This window comes from Vespa crabro, chromosome 9 (genome assembly GCF_910589235.1).
Source record: "Vespa crabro chromosome 9, iyVesCrab1.2, whole genome shotgun sequence".
Classification (NCBI taxonomy): domain Eukaryota; kingdom Metazoa; phylum Arthropoda; class Insecta; order Hymenoptera; family Vespidae; genus Vespa; species Vespa crabro.
The window spans coordinates 6,946,179-6,965,547 of record NC_060963.1 but is presented as its reverse complement, the minus strand read 5'-3'; the positions used below and the strand labels follow the sequence as shown (position 1 = coordinate 6,965,547).

The 19,369-nt window shown below is 35.9% G+C and overlaps 1 protein-coding gene across 3 annotated transcripts; it reads right to left on the bottom strand.

The window, feature by feature from the left end:
- Positions 1–294: 294 nt before the first annotated feature.
- Positions 295–19,293, bottom strand: LOC124426581 (protein gooseberry-like). 3 transcript variants are annotated; one of them, XM_046968424.1, is made up of 7 exons: positions 18,664–19,293; positions 12,649–13,558; positions 7,590–7,903; positions 7,353–7,482; positions 3,531–3,705; positions 3,164–3,445; positions 295–1,336 (listed from the first exon to the last, which is right to left on the bottom strand). In XM_046968424.1, exons 2-7 carry the CDS (start codon positions 12,710–12,712, stop codon positions 946–948), a joined length of 1,356 nt encoding a protein of 451 aa, XP_046824380.1. In that variant the 5' UTR covers positions 12,713–13,558; positions 18,664–19,293; the 3' UTR covers positions 295–945. The 3 variants fall into 3 exon arrangements, with proteins under 3 accessions (XP_046824380.1, XP_046824381.1, XP_046824382.1); XM_046968425.1 differs by having other exon boundaries at positions 12,649–12,781; positions 18,664–18,771; XM_046968426.1 differs by lacking the exon at positions 18,664–19,293 and having other exon boundaries at positions 7,353–7,479; positions 12,649–13,870.
- Positions 19,294–19,369: the final 76 nt, after the last annotated feature.

Sequence of the window (19,369 nt, the reverse complement as noted above, 5' to 3'; positions counted from 1 at the left end):
CGGCTCTCCTGACTTTTCACTTTTTGCGTTTCATTTTTTTTCTTTCCTTTTCTTTTCTTTTCAAGTCTGGTCAATTTTCAAGAACGGTAGGCTTCATGTTGATCATTAATATAATTAATATTTATTTATAACATTTTAAAAAAAATTAAACAGGCGAATGTAAGTACTTACCGTATAAATTGTTAGGCCAATTATAAGATTTGTTCACAAATGTGTATAAAAATTAGGATGTATTTGATTAAATCGTCGATTGCAGACTGTAAGCTTTGTTTATTCCATAACGTCGATTTTTACAGCATAGCTATAGCTACCGATTGAAAATATTCTTATGTGAATTATGTAAAATTTCCTTTATGTACAATAATTGTGTATGTGTGCGTGTATGTATATATATATATATATATATATATATATATATAACGTTAAATTAAATAAATCGTTTAAAATAATCATCAAGTAAATACTAACGATAGCAATCTCTTTAGTATCAATTTTAATATTATTGCCGTATTTAATCTCGTTTATTAAATAACGCCTACGATTGATATTAATCTCTTAACGCTTTATAAATAGGTTAGCAATATTAATAAAAAATTACTTACGATATTAATTTAAGGCGATCATTAAGGCAAGAAGTTAACAAGGCACGTCTTCTCGTTGTTCACGAAAAATAATAAAACATTCAAGCGACAAATCGAATTTGTTTGTCTATTTAAAATTGTTCGATAAATTCGTTAATCATTTGCACTGGCAACACGTTGTACACAAATACACGTATGTAGATATCTATTAAGTACGAATATTTTACGTTTACATATAATTACACATATGTACAGCGATTTCGAAGTTTTCACGTTACTATTATGTCCTTTCGATTTTATCGAAGATCATTTTATTTAAAGCACAGAGTTTAGATTAAGGCACACTTATTTTCAGAAATATATTTTATCGCTTTTCAACGTTACTTCCAATTCGGCTGAGGAAAGCAAGCTGGCTTTGATCAAGTGGCTCATTCGTGTAACCGTTTAAGGTACTTCGAGCCTGCGAGACTGGAACATTGAAGTCGTTCGACCTGCCAGTCGACAAGACGAAATCTGGGCCGTGTACTCTTCCGCAAACTTGTGAGTCAATTCCACCCAAATATGGATAACCACTTTTAGCTTCGCCAGGACTGTGAGGTGCAACATGATGATGAGCAACACCAGTACTTGCTGGCACCGCGGAACTCGCACTCTGTACCATGCAAGCACTCATATTCGAGGCCGTTGGACTGACGCTACCACCGAGGCTACTCAAATTTAGATTGCTGCTACCATAGTGAGAGGCGTTGAATATTCTGCAACAAAGTACGTCAATGATTTCTAAAGGAGATTGAGAGGAGTTTGAGAGGAGATCGATTGCTCTATTGAATCTTAATTCAAGTTGAATATATTTGCTGATTATTCATCTATGCTAATTTTATTTATATATAAAAATAATAATAATTATTATTATTTTGTTGATATATATGAAAAAATTTTTTGTGACTAAAACAATTATGCATGTTGATTTTGTGCTATTGAGTATTTTTATACGAATTAAATTTATGTATAATATAATTATATTAATTTCCTATAAGAATTTTCAATCGTTTAACATTACAAATTCCTGTTGTCACAGATTGATTAAAAAGAAGAAAAAAGAGAAAAATTAATAAAATAAAAGAATTCCAAGTATATACGAAAAATGATACCATTACATGAAATGTATTTAATTTTATATTTCTACGTTAGTACAATTTATATTTCATAATACAATTTATAATTCCAAAATAAATATAAATATTAATTTTCTTTTATTCTCGGTTTACGTTATTCCAAAATTTCCATAAAATTGAGAAAACGTCGACGATTAAACAACTAATCTTGGAGATTATCTTAAAGTCAAGCACAATCTGGCATCTCGTTAACAAAGCGTCGTTCGTTTGGTGTTTACAAAAGCAATAAAAGACGCGCGTGGGCGCACGAGTTCTGTGTGTTTCTTCGGGGCGTGCCGAACGTTTTGACTCCCGCGCTTTCGAGCGCGGTACCTTTTGAACCGTTAAGGTCTCTAAATCGTGCCGATGCACGACCCTGCTCTTTTTTTCTTCTCTTTCTCTCTCTCTCTCTTTCTTTCACACTCCTTGGGAGGCAGTTTGAAAAGAAACGCGAAGATTGTGGCGGAAGCCTCGACCGATTTATCGACTGTGTTCCCTTTCCTCTCTACCCTTAACTGAACCAATTCTAAATATCGAGAGTAGATCTCTCTAACGACTACAAATCATCCCTTTCTCTATGCCGCGTTAATGACTTGGCAGTAAAATTAAAAAGAAAAGCGAGAAAGGTCGATCTGGAAATGAGTCGGATCATAATTATATTCTTATTTGGGACACGTTGAGTTATTAATGACGGCAATGTATGCACGTGGTTGAATTCGAGAGAGAGAAAGAGAGAGAAAGAGAGAGAGAGACAAAGAGAGAGAAAGAGAGACAAAGAGAGAGAGAGAGACAAAGAGAGAGAGAGAGAGAGAGAGAGAAAGAGAACGAGAGAACAAGAGACGTGACAGATCCGTTCGTAGCGACGGTTAGAGAGAGATCGATCGCGAGAGAATATGCGTCCCGCGTTGAGGGGGCTGAGAATCGACCGCGGCCGGAGGATTATTAGCCGGTAGCGTTTCATTACGGAGGCCGAAGCAACATAATTGAGGACCACACAGAAAACGGTGTCGGTAGACGGTGGAGAGAGAGGAGAAGGAAAGAAGAGAGAAGAAGAGCCACGAACATGGACGAGTAGAAAAGACGAGTCCGCGAGGATGTAGGTTCGAACGTGTGCGAGGACAACACAAGGTTACATGGCACACTGTAGCAACGCGATCACCCCGGCAACCTGTTATTACGGCACAATGGCTGAATTAATTGTTGAAGAGTACGCGGCTCGAACCTTTGCTCAGCTTTCTCTCGACGGCATCACCTGGTTCAAACCGTTTTAAACGTTAGCGGCGTTCGGATATTACACGGAACTCTCTTTTTCTATCTCACACGAAGTCTCGTGGGAGGTCTTCCTCCATCGAAAGCCCCCCCAACATGGAATTTACTTTCTCTTACTTGAACGGAAAGGAACATCGATGTTTTTCAAGATCGACTTACCCGTAGTTCTCGGCCGTCGCTCTGGACCATTGCTGCTGAGCGTAATAGTTTTCCCCGTAGTTGTAGTGTTGAGGATAAGCAGCTGTTGTCGCTGCCGCCGCAGCAACGCTTGCTTGCCCGTAACTCTGATAACTCTCCGCTGCGCTACCATAGTGTTGACTCTGAAACGATTGTAAACTCATCGTGTTGAACGCATTCGCTTGCTGACTGTTCATCTGTTTTCTTAGTCTCGCTCGTCTGTTACTAAACCACACCTGAACACGAGCCTCCGTTAGCTTCGTTCTGAAACAATGCCGGATAGTTCGAATTGTTGAAAGATCCTTTTTTTCCCTTCCACATTTAAATCTGTTTCTAGAGCTTCACTTACTTCTGAGCCAACTCCTCTCTTGTATAAACATCTGGATATTGAGTTCGAATGAATACTGCTTCCAATTGTTCCAATTGTTCTCCCGTGAAGGTAGTTCTACTACGACGTTGCTTTCTCTTTAGAGCTATGCCAGGCTCGCTTTCCGTCTCGGAATCGTCTCCACCATCGCTTCCACCTGAAGTAACGACAAAAATAATGTCCATACTGATTAAAATCCCTTACATGTCTTCGGCTTGGTTCTGTCAAGATCCTGTCAAACTTCTCGAGTATCATTGGTATGTGTCACGAATGGCATAACAGTTAGAGAGAGGAAGATAGAAAAAAAGAAAAAAAGAAAGAGAGAGAGAGAAAGAGAGAGAGAGAAAGAGAGAGAGAGAGAGAAAGAGAGAGAAAGCTTTCAGTCCAGCACGTGCTGCACGTCAGATACCGAAGATAGGAAGCGAGTCGTACCCGCCCACAGTTCACACGCCGGACTGAGCAACCCACTATTAAGACCCGCCTGATTACAGCCGTGGCAGCCAAACCTATACTAAACTAAAACACCGGAGAAATTAGGGTCCGCCGTGAAGAAATTAAGTTCTTTGACATGTCCCGTCCCACCCGAGCTAAATGAAGGAGACTCGTAGTACGTCCCGATTTTATTTCACCGATCAATGAGAAAACTTTCTTCGTTTTTCCAAATAATTTCGACAAACGAAAACAGATATTGTCTTCCTTATCAAATAATTTCTCAAATACGAGTTGAAATCTTGTAAAAATTCGAGCACCAACGAAATAAGCGGTCCCTTTAGAAAAATTAAAGATCACGAACTTTGCCTTTAAACTATTAAATCCTCGTGTGGATGGAAGTCATGATTTATCGAAATCTATCAGCGTGTTTGTCGATGAAGATTCCTTAAAATCATCTTGGAAATTCTATCGCCGTTATAGAAAAGATATTTTTTCTGATTAAAGCGAAACGAGTAAATGGGCAATCAAAAACAAGAGAGGAAAAGAGAGAGAGAGGGGGGGGAGAAAGAGAGAAAGAGAGATAACACAAAGATATATAGAGAAGAAAGTTTAAACGGACAGCATCATCGCTCGAGCCGCAAGAGAGTAGTACGTCTCAATCATGGGAAGACCGCAAGTTTGCCCCGCAGTAAGAACATCTAAATCAATAGAGGGCGCTGCTATTCCTCGAACAAACTGGCAGGCCGAGCTGTTGTTGGCGGTTTGTAAGATTAGAGGCAGGCTACGAGCCGAAGACCACACGCCGTGTGCCGCGAGAGTATACCGCGTTTTTTCTCTCTCTCTCTCTCTCTCTCTCTCTCTTTCTGTCTTTCTCTTTCTCTCTCTCTTTCTCTTTTCTTCCTCTTATTTCGCGCGAGGAACACCATCCAATCTTCTTTTATCATCTCATCCTTCTGCCGTCGATCTCTTTTATCGTTCTTCCCATTCCGCTAGGTTTCGCAATGAACGTTTGTGTTTTACTTCGAAGTTTTTATCACCGATGAAAAATACTTCAAAGATCTTTTTCTCCCATTTATTTTTCTTACAGAAGATGACAGGAGATATTAATTCGAGGGGTACTTAAAATATATTCTTTTCTTCGGTCCACGTTCGTTAGGACGAAAAACCTCGCCTTTAAACCATCGCTCGTTGTTAACAAATAAAGGACTCCCTTGGAGAACCTTCGGAATAAGTATAAAAAAAAGAAAGAAAAAAGGAAGAGAGAGAGAGAGAGAAAGAGAGAAGATGGATCTCATTGTTCCTTTTCGGACAGGGTAGACTCGTGCTTCGCCATTCTTCGCTTTAGCTCTTTGCTTTCTTAGCTTGGAAGACGACGACGGTCTCTTCTTCGTTGACTTCGAATTTCAAGAGGTACATTGGTACAGGCATGCTTGACTTCGTCATCGTCTACAGGCATACATTATATACGTGCAACATGCATATGTACGAATTTTGTAGGAGGGAAGAAGCGACGAAGCGAGACGCCGTAAAAATGATAAAACGGAGTTTACGGAGATGGTGGTGTTAATCGAAGCTGAAAATTAAGAGTGTTGGAAGTCTCTCTTTCTTTCTGTTGCAATCTTGTAGTATACGTCTAATCAAAACTAAATCTCTCCGACAAGGTAATAAACTCGACACATCTACGCGCCACGGGACGCCTAATATTTCTTCGTGAGCTCTACCGTCGGTGATAAATAAAGAAACGAAAAAAAAAGAAGGAATCCCCTTTTTGTATTCTCTACCGACCAAACCTATATTTCTGCTAATCCTCTTCTCTTTCTTCTTGTGCTCTCTGAATACTTTTAAAAGATCGCCATGAAATCTCTTCTTTTCTTTCCCAGTATTCTCCTTCTGCGATAATCATATCTTCTAATCGAACTAAGTACTTACTTATGTTTTTGAATAAATGTTTTAATTATCATTTTTATAATACATTGTCTATATTGAAATATTCTAATATTGAAAAAATAGCGAATAATAATTTTCAGTCGAACTTAAATGTTACGCCGAAAAAAATATTAATGCAAGAATTGAAACTCTTGCTAGTGAGAATCCAGCTACGGGGTATCGTCGGCGTCGCCTTAACTTAATTAACTTAACGCGAAGGCTTCACCGTAATTATAGCTTATCGCTCGATTAACCCAGAGTATTTCATTTACGGTCAGTCCCTGCATGATTTCAACGCGATGTTAAAACAGTCTTTGACAATATTTAATTCAATCAACGATTAACGATTTCAATTGCAATATTTTATTATACAAGTCGCATTAGACAATGAAATTTTTATTTGAAATTATGGCAATTATATAACACGATTAAATTAATTTTATAATCATTATTTGGATTAATTATTAATAATTTTACTTTTCATCGTCGTTAAATTAAATTTTGTTTCTATGTATTCTTTTTATTACCATTTAAAAATGACAACCGAGACGAAAATGATTCTATGAAGTAACTTGTCAATGATTCTCTTTTATATTAAAATGATTCGATAATATTTAAAGTGTCTAAAAAGTAATTCTTTTATGGTTCACAGTATATTTACATATAAAACGACTTAATTCTTTAAAGCATGTCCACAAATTAAACGTCTCGATAAATTATGATGTATTCATATTGAATTGAAAGTTATATATTTTGACGAACCTACTTCTTTAATAAATCATTGAATCGTTTTATTCATAGATACTCCGCCGATCGTTGACCAATTACTATTCCATAGAATTATATATATTTTATAATATTTCAATGATCGTTTTGATTAATTTTTAAACATTAATTTAAAACCGATGAAAACTTCATTTATTGATCCATTCAATAATGAAATAATTAATTCAAAGTTATCCTATAATTAACGTCAAGGCCCGCCTAAATAAACATTAATTAGTTAATTAAATTAAATATTACTTAATATTGCATCAAAGTAGCGAACAGATTTCGTAGAATTCACAATCTACAGGAGCTCGAGCCTCTCTTTTTCTCTATTCGGAAGAGAGAATGTTACTCGGACGTAGCATTTTACGACGTCGTATGATATGTTTCGAAAGGCTGCAGTTAAAGTATGTATATACATACATATATACGGTCGTTGAATAATTCTGACAATGAGAAGGATGTATCATCGGTTGGGTTGCGTCCCATCGAAATGATTTGTTATATACTTAATACTCGATGTAACAGTTACACGGATAATCAACTGGACGTTTCAACGAGCTTCGCTAATTGACGTAAATAAATTTCCATTTATTAATCGATAATCGAATTCGTAAGGTTTTTATACATTTATTTAATTATATATATTACACGTTTATCAAATAGAAATTAGCTTACCAAGGATTCCGTTGATCGAATGGTTCGTTCCGAGATCGTCAACGCGACGAATTTTATTTGGTGGACCACGAAGTAGCCTGGTGATACTCGAAACCGATGGCGCTGATGCCTTATCGCAAACGCCATCCTGCTGGCAGAACCACGTTGGACCAGTTAATATACCAGCTGATAATAATTAATAATAATCAAAGAATAAAAGTATCAAAGAAAAATATTATAAAGACAATGTCAACGGACCTTTATTAGTCTCTCCTTGATCTCCCAGCTGAGAAGATTTGGATTTTGTCTTTTAAGATCTTCGATCCTGCTCTCGACTTCAGGAGTGGCAACTCGTGGCTTGCTTCCACCGATCACACCTGGTCTGATCGATCCGGTTTCCTGATATCGATTAAGAATCTTCGACACGCAACCGTGAGAGACTCTTAGCTGTCTCGATATCACACACGGTCTTACACCGGACGCCGCCATCTCGACAATTTTTAGTCTGATATGATTTGGTAGTGGACGACCATTTATAAAGACTCCACCTAATTGATTAACGCGACCTTGTCCTGAAACGTCGAGTAAAGAATTTTTAATTAATGTATTATTATCCATATTTGACATACATACATACATGTCATATTTTATTTGAATATCATATCAACGTAAAAGTTATTGCTTCTTTAAATATAGTCGTCCTGTATATAAATATTCTATCTGAACTAGAGTTTGCTTGTTAGGCAGTTTGAAGTTGCCCAGGATAAGAGACGTATAGTAAGCAAAAAGAAAAGAGTAGGAAGATGAAATTTCGAGAGTAGAGTAGAAGTGAGTGTAATTTCCAAAGAATTGAGACGAGGGTGTACACAAATTGCAAGAACAACTAAACTCGCTTTACTGAACTTACAAACAGAGAGAGGGAGACAGAGAGAGAGAGAGAGAGAGAAAGAGAGAGAGAGAGAGAGACGGATAGAAAGAAAAATGTGATGGACCTGCAACGTGCAGCAAACTCGTCGTTTGGAAGAACTCAGTGACACGCAAGGTGCCGCTCAAACGTTCCTAATTACCGGTAATTAGGGTCCCTCTTAATTAACTTAATTATAATCACGAAGTCAAACAAACCGCGTGTTACGCGTCCTTTGCGGCAACCGAGCAAAGAAGCGAATGAGATGCGCGATTTCTTCGTGTCGAGTCGAGTCGAGTTGAGTCGAGTCGAGTCGAGTTAAAAAGTGAGATAGAGAGAGAGAGAGAGAGAGAGAGAGAGAGAGAGAGAGAGAAAGTTTTGAGCGGGGACCAGAAAGCCAGAGCGTTAAAAGAACGAGCTCGCGTGCCTTTTGCGAAACGGGTGCGAGATGAGGAAGGCGTTCGAACGTTCGTACTGATGCGCCTTACGGTTATCCTCGGTTTTGCTCGAAGCAGTAAAACCGACGGAGAAGACGGAGTTACGTCCTAGCGTGTGTAAATATAAAAAAGGAAGAGGAGGAGGAGGAGGAGGAGGAAAAGAAGGTGGAGGAGGACGACAACAACGACGACGACGACGACGACGAAGAAGTAAGAATAAGGAACGTTAAGAAGAAGGTATATCTATACAACATTTCTCTATGTAACTAAAACTCTCTTGGAAACGAACCTTGATAAATCATTATCGCATAGAGAATATAATCAAAACGATTCCGCGTATTTCATTCATCCCGAGTAGTTCGTTTAATCGGATTCCATGAGAAATCCAGAGGGTCTGCTCCGCTAATTATCACGAGGACGGGATTCAGAAAGGAGATCCCATCCATCCTCCTATCAAAAGGGAGAGAGAGAAAGAGAAAGAGAGAGAGAGAGAGGGCAATGTAGTCCCGTTTCGTCGTTCATCGAACGCCTCGAGATTTACATCCTTCTCCCCCACTACTCTCTTTTCTCTTTCTCTCTCTCTCTCTCTCTCTCTCTCTCTCTCTCTCTCTCTCTCTTTCTATCAACGGGCAAAGCCAGCTCTCTGCAAGACTCCCCGTCTCTTTCTATCTCTCTATTTCTCTTTCTCTCTCTCTGTCTCTCTCTTTCTCTATCTTCCTCTCTCTTTCTTACGTTTGGGATCCTGGGACACACATCCGTGAGGGAGCCAGGCCCCGTACGGTCCCGGCGTGTATGTGACGTCAGTCGGGCCGCGGGGCCCGACGGGATTACAGGCGAGATCAAAAGACGCCGACCGCCACCGCCGTCGCCGCCGACACCGCCGCCGATGACGAGGACTTGCCTTTGAATGCACGCCCTACACTCGCGCGAATTACGGAATAGAAGAAGAAGGTGTACGATTGCTTATTTTTTTCTTCCTTGATTTTCTTTTATTTATTTGCCTGTATTGTTTTCTTTTTTTCTTTTCTTTTTTGGTTTTTATTATTTAATTTCAATTGGAAGATAGATCAGCTTTGAATGAATAATATTTAATTCGATTAATCATTTACGATTAAGTTTTTATTTAATCTTTGTTACTTAATCATTTATAATTGCATTAACGATTAATCGATTGATTTGTTTTCTTCTTTTTTTCATTTTCATGAAATCAATGTTCGTTCCTATAAATTTATTTTGTTTTCTTATAATCATTGGAAAATTAAGTCAAACGATAAATATAGTACTATGGAATAGTTGGTTAATGATTCATAGTGTCTCTATGATTCAATAATCGTATCAACAAATAAAACAGTTTAATGATTTACAGTGTCTTAATGGATTAGTTGGACAATGATTCATGGTATGCTTGCAAATAAAACGATTCGATAATGTATAGTATGTCTACGGAATAATTCGTCAATAATTCACGATATGTCTATGAATAAAACGATTCAATGATCTACGACGTTTATGCAAATAAAATGATTCAGTAATTTAACAATACACCAGTTAAAAAAAATTGACGAAATACTTTATAGATACGTCAAGAATCATTGAATCGTTCTATTCGTATACACGTCATTGACGAATTATCCCGTACATACGCTTTAAATTTGACAAACACGTATATTATTGTTCAACTATTCTGTAAAATTACTTTTACCATATTCATTATTCTGATTCATTTTGAAATATTAATAAAAAGAAAGAAAGTACGATACACATAATCATATGAGAATGAGAACATAAATTATTAATAATTAAGCCAATTAATATAATTCAAAAATTAATAATTCTAATTTGATCGTATAAATACATGTCGTATTAATAACATTTCTGTAGATAGAAAATATTCGATCATTATACAATAGTAATTGTTAATCGTTGAATAAAATATTGCCGAACATTTTTTTACATGTTTGAAAAGACCTTTCGATTTGTTCGTATTCGGTTTACATGCGTCCCGTAAATGCGTATGTCATTCATTACTCAAATGCGAACGACTAGTTTAGAGTTATGGACTTCGTCGGTCGTAACTTTGGTCGTAGAACTGATAAGTCGGAATATTATGCGAGTCAACCTTCGTAACTTTTCTCGTTTTTAACGATCTCAAGTAACAAAGCTTTTTATATTTATGTACGCTTCCGAACGAACTTATAAAAATCTTTATGTATCGTATATCACATATACGATAAATAAAATAAAAATTGTTTAAATTGCTTTTTTAAGGACGACATCGAAGAAAATCTTCATCTTTAAGAATTACGAAAGGAAAAGGGAAAAGAAGAAGACCACCCTGGAAGCGAGTGAAATGATGAAACGACGAGGAAATAATTTAACGCATGAATTATTGATAAGCGGCAATTGATTGTGAGCGATCCACGCTAATAACCATGATCGGTGGCAGCGATGTGACGCGATAGAGAGGGGGGATCGAACCGATTTGAATACGCTCGACGCATCGCTCGTCATTAAGCTTCCCTTCGAGGCCCAAGTTTGCCGTTTCTCTCTCTCACTCTCTATCTTTCTCTCTCTCTCTCTCTCTCTCTCTCTTTCTCTTTATACCTCTTTTTCTCCGAATATTCAATGTTATCTCAAAGAAGATTAGGTGATCTCTTAGATTTTACAACGATTATTTTTCGATTTTATCGATTAAATGAACTGTTACAAGGTTTTGACAAGATTTGGTCAGCTTTCACAAGTTACTTGGTACAGTTTAAGAGAAAGTTTGTGTTGTTGTAGCTGCTGGTAATTCGAAATAATAAATCTTAATTTATATCCAGTACGTTATTACGATCTATTGAATATATATATACACACACACTCACATACACATATGTATATATGTATGTGTATGTATAGATGTATATTTTATTTTCTCTTATTTTTGGTGATAGTACAAAACTATAGAAGCAAGATCGTCAAGAAGGATCGATAACATCTTCGGGATCGATAAGGATCGAACCCGTCAAGATCTCTTTGTCCAGGAAGATTGAATATTCTTCGCGTCGTCCGTCGTCCAGGAAGGGTTCTAAAGAAATTACAAGAGGAAGAGGTGTACACGACTATGTGCGATTATCTACGTGCAACCAAGGGATGCATGTACTTAGCGTTCGGTGTGAGTTCCGAGTTGCAAGGCCTCAATCATCGCGCCGTCGCCTGCGGCCTATTCGATATCGGACATTAGGTACCCACGAGTTCTCTCTTTCTCTCTCTCTCTCTCTCTCTCTCTCTCTCTCTCTCTCTCTCTCTCTCTCTATCTATCTATCTTTATCTCTCTCTCTCTCTCTCTCTCTCTCTCTCTCTCTCTCTCTTTCTCTTTCTTTCTTTCTTTCTTTCTTTCTCTCTCTCTTTCTCTCTCTCTCTCTGTCTTTTTCTTCCTTTCTTTTTCTTTCTTTCTCTTTGGATGCATCAAACTTGTCTTCCTTTCAACGCCCACAACACGATGATTTTTACTTGAAATCATCTCTTCTATCTATCTTTTCTACACCGCGATATAAGACAAGTTTTATAATTAAAGTATGTTAATTGTCTTTGTGATCTAAACATATTAAAAAATTCTAATGTCAATTATTCCTTTGTTTTCTATACTACTTTTTTTCTATAAACTAACACTTTCTAATGTCTCTTATTATTACCGTCGGTTCTAATACTTGTTCGTTAGACGTAATATTTAAAAAAAAGTTTCAAGTCAACGAGAGTTGCAATGCCAAACATTTGATTATATCGTTTCATTCTTGGACGTATTTATAAGCAAAATTGTCACAATGTTTTAGTAAGCTTTTTCAAATAATAGAATAATTTTGAGATCGTTGGACGTTAAGGACGAAAAATAAAAATAATTTCGATCGAAAGACGACTTGTAATGTTTTTTTTTGTTTTCTTTTTCAAAACATCAAACTTGATAGAAAATGTATAACAATCGATATGAACTTACCTTGAAACGCGTATCCAGTAAAATACGGCGGCATTCGATGTTGACTGAGCGTTCTGACCGCCATCTGGCCCGTATTTTTGGACCCGGAATAATTTTCTCACGTTCACCGTTCACTTCTTCCGTGGTAGAATTACTGTCGGATAATAAAAATAACAACAAAGGAAACCAACAAAAATAATATATTTCCACCCTGTCGAATTGTTTTCAAAAAGGAATAACTTCGAATGATCACTTATCGATGACGAAAGACGATTCGGATCCAAGAATGAAAGGAAAAAGAAAAGAAAACTCGATCTCTTTTTGCTCGAATTACGTTCCCTCTTTTTCTTCTTTTTTCTTCTTTTTCCTTTGTTTCTTTATTATTACTTTTTTTTTTTAATACTTTTTCCTCCTCCAAAAATCCGAAACGCGGATGAAGATACGCCGTTCTTCGCGTAAACGAAAGAATTTTTTAACTAGAAACGAAAATGACCGATAATGACCGAAGAGGACAACGAGGAGGACCTGTTTGCTTCGGACTCTCGACTCGGACTGGCCAAAAGGCTGAACGAAGTCTTGAGGAGTCTGGCAAGCGAGAACCTGAAGGAAAAGGTAAGAAAGAGAAAGAGAAAGACAAGGATGGATAGATATGGATCTCGAAAGGAGAAAAGGAAAGACGATGACTCCGCCTTTCTTCGTGAGGCCCCTCGATAAGAAAACAGCACTGGTCCCAGACCATCTCAACTCGAAGGCAAACCAAACGGGAGCATGGTCGTGAACGTTGTATTGGCATTGGTCACTATGTAGCTGATTCCAACCACATGGAGGTGGTCTCAACCTCGACTCCGCCCGAGTCTTCTCTTCCTCTTCTCTTTCTCGTCTTTTACGTTCGTTTCTTCTCCTTCGTTCCTTCTCCTTCCTTGTTTTCATTCTTGGAACAACACGCAAATAAGTACATATGTATATATGTATACTTGAATACATATTTGCGATTTTCGATCGTTCCTTTCATTATTTTTTTCGTTTTCTTTTTTACCGATTCTTACGATATCCTCTTTGAAGAAGATGATCGAATGTTTTCGAAAAAAAAAATAAAAGAATTATTTAGTTACCTCGAATGTTTGTTAGATATCGACGAATGATGGAAAAGTCGTTTGATTTTTATTTTTTAAATTATTATTTTTCTCATTGATTCTTCGAGTTTTATATATTTGTCAGGCTTAAACTCAAGTAATACGATTTTAGTATTATTATAAATAAATATCAATAAGAAGACGTGGAAGTTAATTGAAATCTTTTTTCGATCAATTGTTTCGTTTTTCTTTTGATTTTTTTTCAGATTTTCCATGACAGACGTAATTTTTTTTGAGAAAAAAGAAAAAAAAAGATATTTAATTGCTTTCAAAATAAAGTACGAAAGATCGATTATCGATATGAAGTCGTTCGGTTTTTACTTTGTAAATTATTTTTATTTTATCTCATATTCTTCGATTTATATTTTTGTCAATTCTAATTCGAGTAATACAATTTTAATATTAATTAAATATCGTACCGATAAAAAGAGATACAAGGATTAATTAAAATATTATCGTTTTCAGTGTTGTAACATTTACGATACAACATGCATGTAAACATCGACATAATTCAATAATTTCCATTCCAAAAATCTCTATAAAAACCGTTAGAGTAATTTTCGAATTTTTTTTCTTTTTTAAAATTAAGAATTATCTTTTCATTTCGCGTGATTCAACGACGAGAAGCATCGCTTGTAATTTCGTTTACATCATTAATTATAATTAATCGAGTTACCCGTGTAATCATACATTTAATTGAATCGGGGAATTGTGTGGACAGAATATGAACGGTTAATTTTCGGCCGGTGCGACGAATCCTCGTCACGTTTTAAAGAAACGATCAACGGGATTATTATTTACAAATGTTTCGTATTATTAAAAATTTATATGGCATATTACAACAACGCGAGTTATAACAACGAGGATCTTCGAATTCTTATTTATACGTTTGTATATTAAAGTTGGACATTATTTGAATAACATATTAATTAAATATTTTCTCTTTTTTTTACTTGATATATATATATATATATATATATATATCTTATTTTTTCAATTTTGGACCAAAATTTTTTTTAAAACTCTTAAAAATGTTTACGCATATCTATGTATGTTTATTTTAAAAAAACAATCATGGGTCTCGTAGAAATTCTTATAATACATATGTATATGATCAGTTCGATTTTTTTCTTTAACACGTTACCGCACACTTTCAATTTGACGATCGTGCTCAAAAACACATTTTTTTTTCAATTGTTTATGACTGCCATATAAAATTAAGCGTCAGTCGTCATGTGCAAGACGGCTATAGCCGTCATTTGCTACATATCGCCAAAAATCGGACGGCTACAGCCGTCATTTGCGGCAACGTGTTAAAGAATGTATCATTACAAATTGTTCGTATTATTAATTGAATTGATATTAATAACGTTATTCTTTCTTTGCATACTTATCGTACGTTAGTGCTGGCCGTTATTCAAGTTACAGTTTGATGGATAGATATTCTATATGTTATTCTTCAATTTTGTTATGACAATTAACAAATCATTATTTTGTTAATTTCTTAGTGTTCATTTATGTAGGTATATATATATATATATATATATATATATATACGTATACTTTATATTATATTATATTATATTTATATATTAAACATAATATATTTAAATATAATATTTTATATACCAATATTTGTTCCAATTCTATAAATACTTTTATATCATATTATATTATATTACTACATCATACGTTAAATACATATATACTATATTATATTATTATCTATGTTATATATATACACACACATACACACACATGTAATATACACAGTAATAATGTGCTGACATTACTTATAGATCAACCTTAATATTAAGTAAGTATTTAAAAGAAACAACAAAATAAGAATAGAATGATATCTATATGAGTAGGTATGAATGTATATATTCGTTAGAAGATAAATAGTATAAAACAATGGGTTAAAATGATAATAATTTTCCGTAGATCGTCTTAGTACGGGTGCAATCGTCAAACAGCAGGAGGACGATTCATAGAGGGTGGAGGATGCGCTCAGTTCGGTACGATAGCACGTGTCGTGATTGTAGTTTATGGGGAGCTGATTGCAGTCGAGAGCGTGGGTCGGTTGCAGTAGTGTGGACGCCACGAAACATGCTGGAGAGTTCCGACTCCATTCATTCCACCTTTTACATATCCATTCCAGTGTCAGTGTTTCGTTTCGTAATCATTAAGATATGCATTATACTCCTAATGACGAGCAGCCGTGGTCGCGAGAGCGTGTCCGATTCGCGAGCAGCAATCGTTTGCCCTGCGTCACTTTCGAACATAAATTTTCTATAAAACGACTTTGACTTTCGCATCCTTTTCAATGATTTTCATATCAACTTACTTAAGAATTTATCACGATCGATCGAAGATTTATCGAATCGTTAATTTTATTATTATTTTTTTTTCTTTTGCATTATAGAAAATTTATCAGAATTGATGACGCATTTCTTCATTTAATCAAGTGTTTTAAATAAATTAATAATAATCATAATAATAATAATAATAATAATAATAACATTATTAGATAATTTAGATAAATCTTTCTAATTTGTTAATAGATCATTTTTACGTTACATAAAATTTATTCTTTTTCTTAGCCATAACTTTTGTCCTAGAGAAATGTTCAATGACGATTAAAAAATGTAAAATAAAGATGATTATCATCTGATATTTATAATTATAATTATTTCTCTGTATGAAATATACAATATTAACTATTGCACATATGAAATAACGAAAATGAAATCTTCGAGAAATTCGTCGATAACTTTTAACAAAAGCGTGGTTGTAATGAAGACATAACGATGTCAGAGTCGAGCAATCTCGTGGGTCGAACGACAAATTCGTTATCTTCCCTCGAAGTTGCCCGGTCTCTCTCAACGGCGACCTTGAGATTTGAAACGTTGGCGAATCGTGAAACACCCGCTGTTCGGATGATCAATCGGTCTGTCGGGAAGGGCGTATTCTCAAATTGTTATAATGGACGAGAGGAATAGTAGGACTCTGAAGAACATCGAAATTTTTCGTCGAGAGAGTTCGAAAAATTTCAAAACTGTTCTGTATAAAAGACATTTCTTTAACCATATATCAGCTATATAATGTAGGACAATTGGTCGTTGTCATTGTCGAGAAGAAACGTACCCATGGGATCAGAATCGAGTCCGTGATGTAAAAGATTGTGTCCCACCATCCTGATCGTTTTTCTTATTCGAAAAATATTCCCTAAGGAATCAGCATCCACCTAATTGTTCCCCATTCAGTCTTTTTTTTTCGTAGGACACTCAACGAGCAGTACTATCACCATCGCGCGGTGTCATCTTCTTACCAACTATACGAAACCCTTTTCCATTGGCTCGACTAACAAGTCGAGTTAGCTGTACGTCTATTATTCATGACGACGCATTGACATATTTTGACGGGTTTGTTGGTGGCAAACAGTGGCGAAAAGTTTACCCTTCTACGGCAACGTTAGGACTTTCGAACAATTTGCTCGAGTCAAACTTGGTGGGCGTGATCCATTGTAACGATCGATGATTTCGCGAAAGAAAAAAGAAAAAAAAAAAGAAAAGGAAAAAAAAGAGGAAACAATTTTTCCAATTTTCTCAAAACTCCGCTCGTTCCTTTCTTTCGTTTCTTTTTTTTTTTCTTTTTTCTTTCTCTCTTATTTTTCATTTTTCTTTCGTCTTGGATAAAAGATATTGACATAGACGATCGAAGGAATAATATGTATATGTTTGATCTATCAGATCACCGATATCGCCGATATTATACGTAGAATTAAATATAACGAGTTTTGCACACAGAAACGATAGATGGCATGCATGCCAATCGTTCTTGTTGGTGAGAGCCATTAAAAGCGCGTGGGCTCTCGACTTTCGCGCGCGTATATAGCTTCGTGCTCGTGTTGTTCGACCGAGAAACGGAGAAAGACGTTTCGAAACGAGTGAGAAAGAGAAAAAGTGGGAGAGGGAGAGAGAGAGAGAAAGAGAGAGAGAGAGAGTGAGAGAGAGAGATGGAACGGAACGAAACGAAGAGAAAGAGAGAGATAGGTAGAAAACGCATATGAAACTCTTTCTCTCTCTCTCTCTCTCTCTCTTTTTCTCTTTCTCTTTCTCTTATACGATTCGTGCATGAAGAGAGGAAAAGGGAAGCCTCGGCCTACGGACTTGGCCCGCAGTTAATTGCCAGCATTTAATGAGCGCTCTTTGACGCGCCGCGCGAACCGCCACAACACGGCCAGTCGTAATGGCCGATGCTTTTCTGACGACTGCGCGTACCAACCTTACACACCGGGCCCAATACCTATGTACAAACCTGCGCTCACATTACACACAAATGTATAAGTACCTTTATATATATATATATATATATATATATATATACACAAACACATAGACGACACATGACATCCATATGCACTCATGTATATACGTAAAGCGAAAAGTAAAAATGGCTTCTCGCGCGTATTTATCGAACGACCCTTTCATATTCTACTCGCACACTAACGAAAAGCACTTTAACGATTGAGATATTAGTTTGACTGCGCCGAGAAGTCAGCGAGAAGTACTCGTTTCGACGATCGAACGGGTGAAATGGGGTGGGGTAGGGTGGGGTGGGGAGGAAGAGGGTAAAGGATGGGAGAAAGAGTTAGTGACCTTTCCTGCGTGTCCATAGTGAAATTAGATTTCAAAGGGTCCGAACACATTTTCTCTCTTGCTTTCACAATGCCTCGCACCTTACCGCCATTTTACGATTTTGTCGCGTGACAAATTCCCAAGTAGTATAGCTTTTTTATAAATATCTTTAATCGAAGAAGATAATAATAAGAGGCGCACTAGTTGAATATATCTATGTGAATCTTATATCTCGTATCTACGTTTTTACTTTGTCAACTTACCGATAATGATGATAATTTTCCAATGAATGATACTTTTGGAAGAAACTTTAAAGTACTCTGATATTTTATTGTGATTTATAAAAGATATTTTTAATAGTTTATTACGAAACTTTCTTTAAACTTCTTAGTTCAATATAAATGCAATCTTGGAAATGTTCCATCGATATATTATCGGAATAGTATTAATTTTATTTATAGAATTTTAATATGGATCTGTCGTCAATAATTTTCAACAGTCGATATGGTAGAAATATGGTTGATATAGTAGAAAATAAAAAGAAATGACAATACTTTACAATATTTTTTCGTTAATTTAAACAAAATAAATGTACGCTATAATGTTCGTGAAACAAAGAATAATTATGAAATGTTTTGAATTTGTTTAAAGATTCTGGCAAATGATATATTTATTCTAATATAATATTTATAAAATAAAAGTTACAAAACATATTATCATATAATAATGCATTGATCTTACCGACCGTTGTTAAGGTCATTCTCGTTATACCATTTTCAATTTCGTGTCTCCGGAAGACGCAGTTTTATCGATTTTTTCTAAAATAGAATAAATTCTCCTCTCATCATGGATAAAAACAATTAACCGGATTAACATCCAGATTAAAATGGACGAGTATCGGATTCACGCTTTGAAGAAAAAATAGCTGCAGAAAAAGTTACATGGTTGACGTATAAGCATATCGAATTG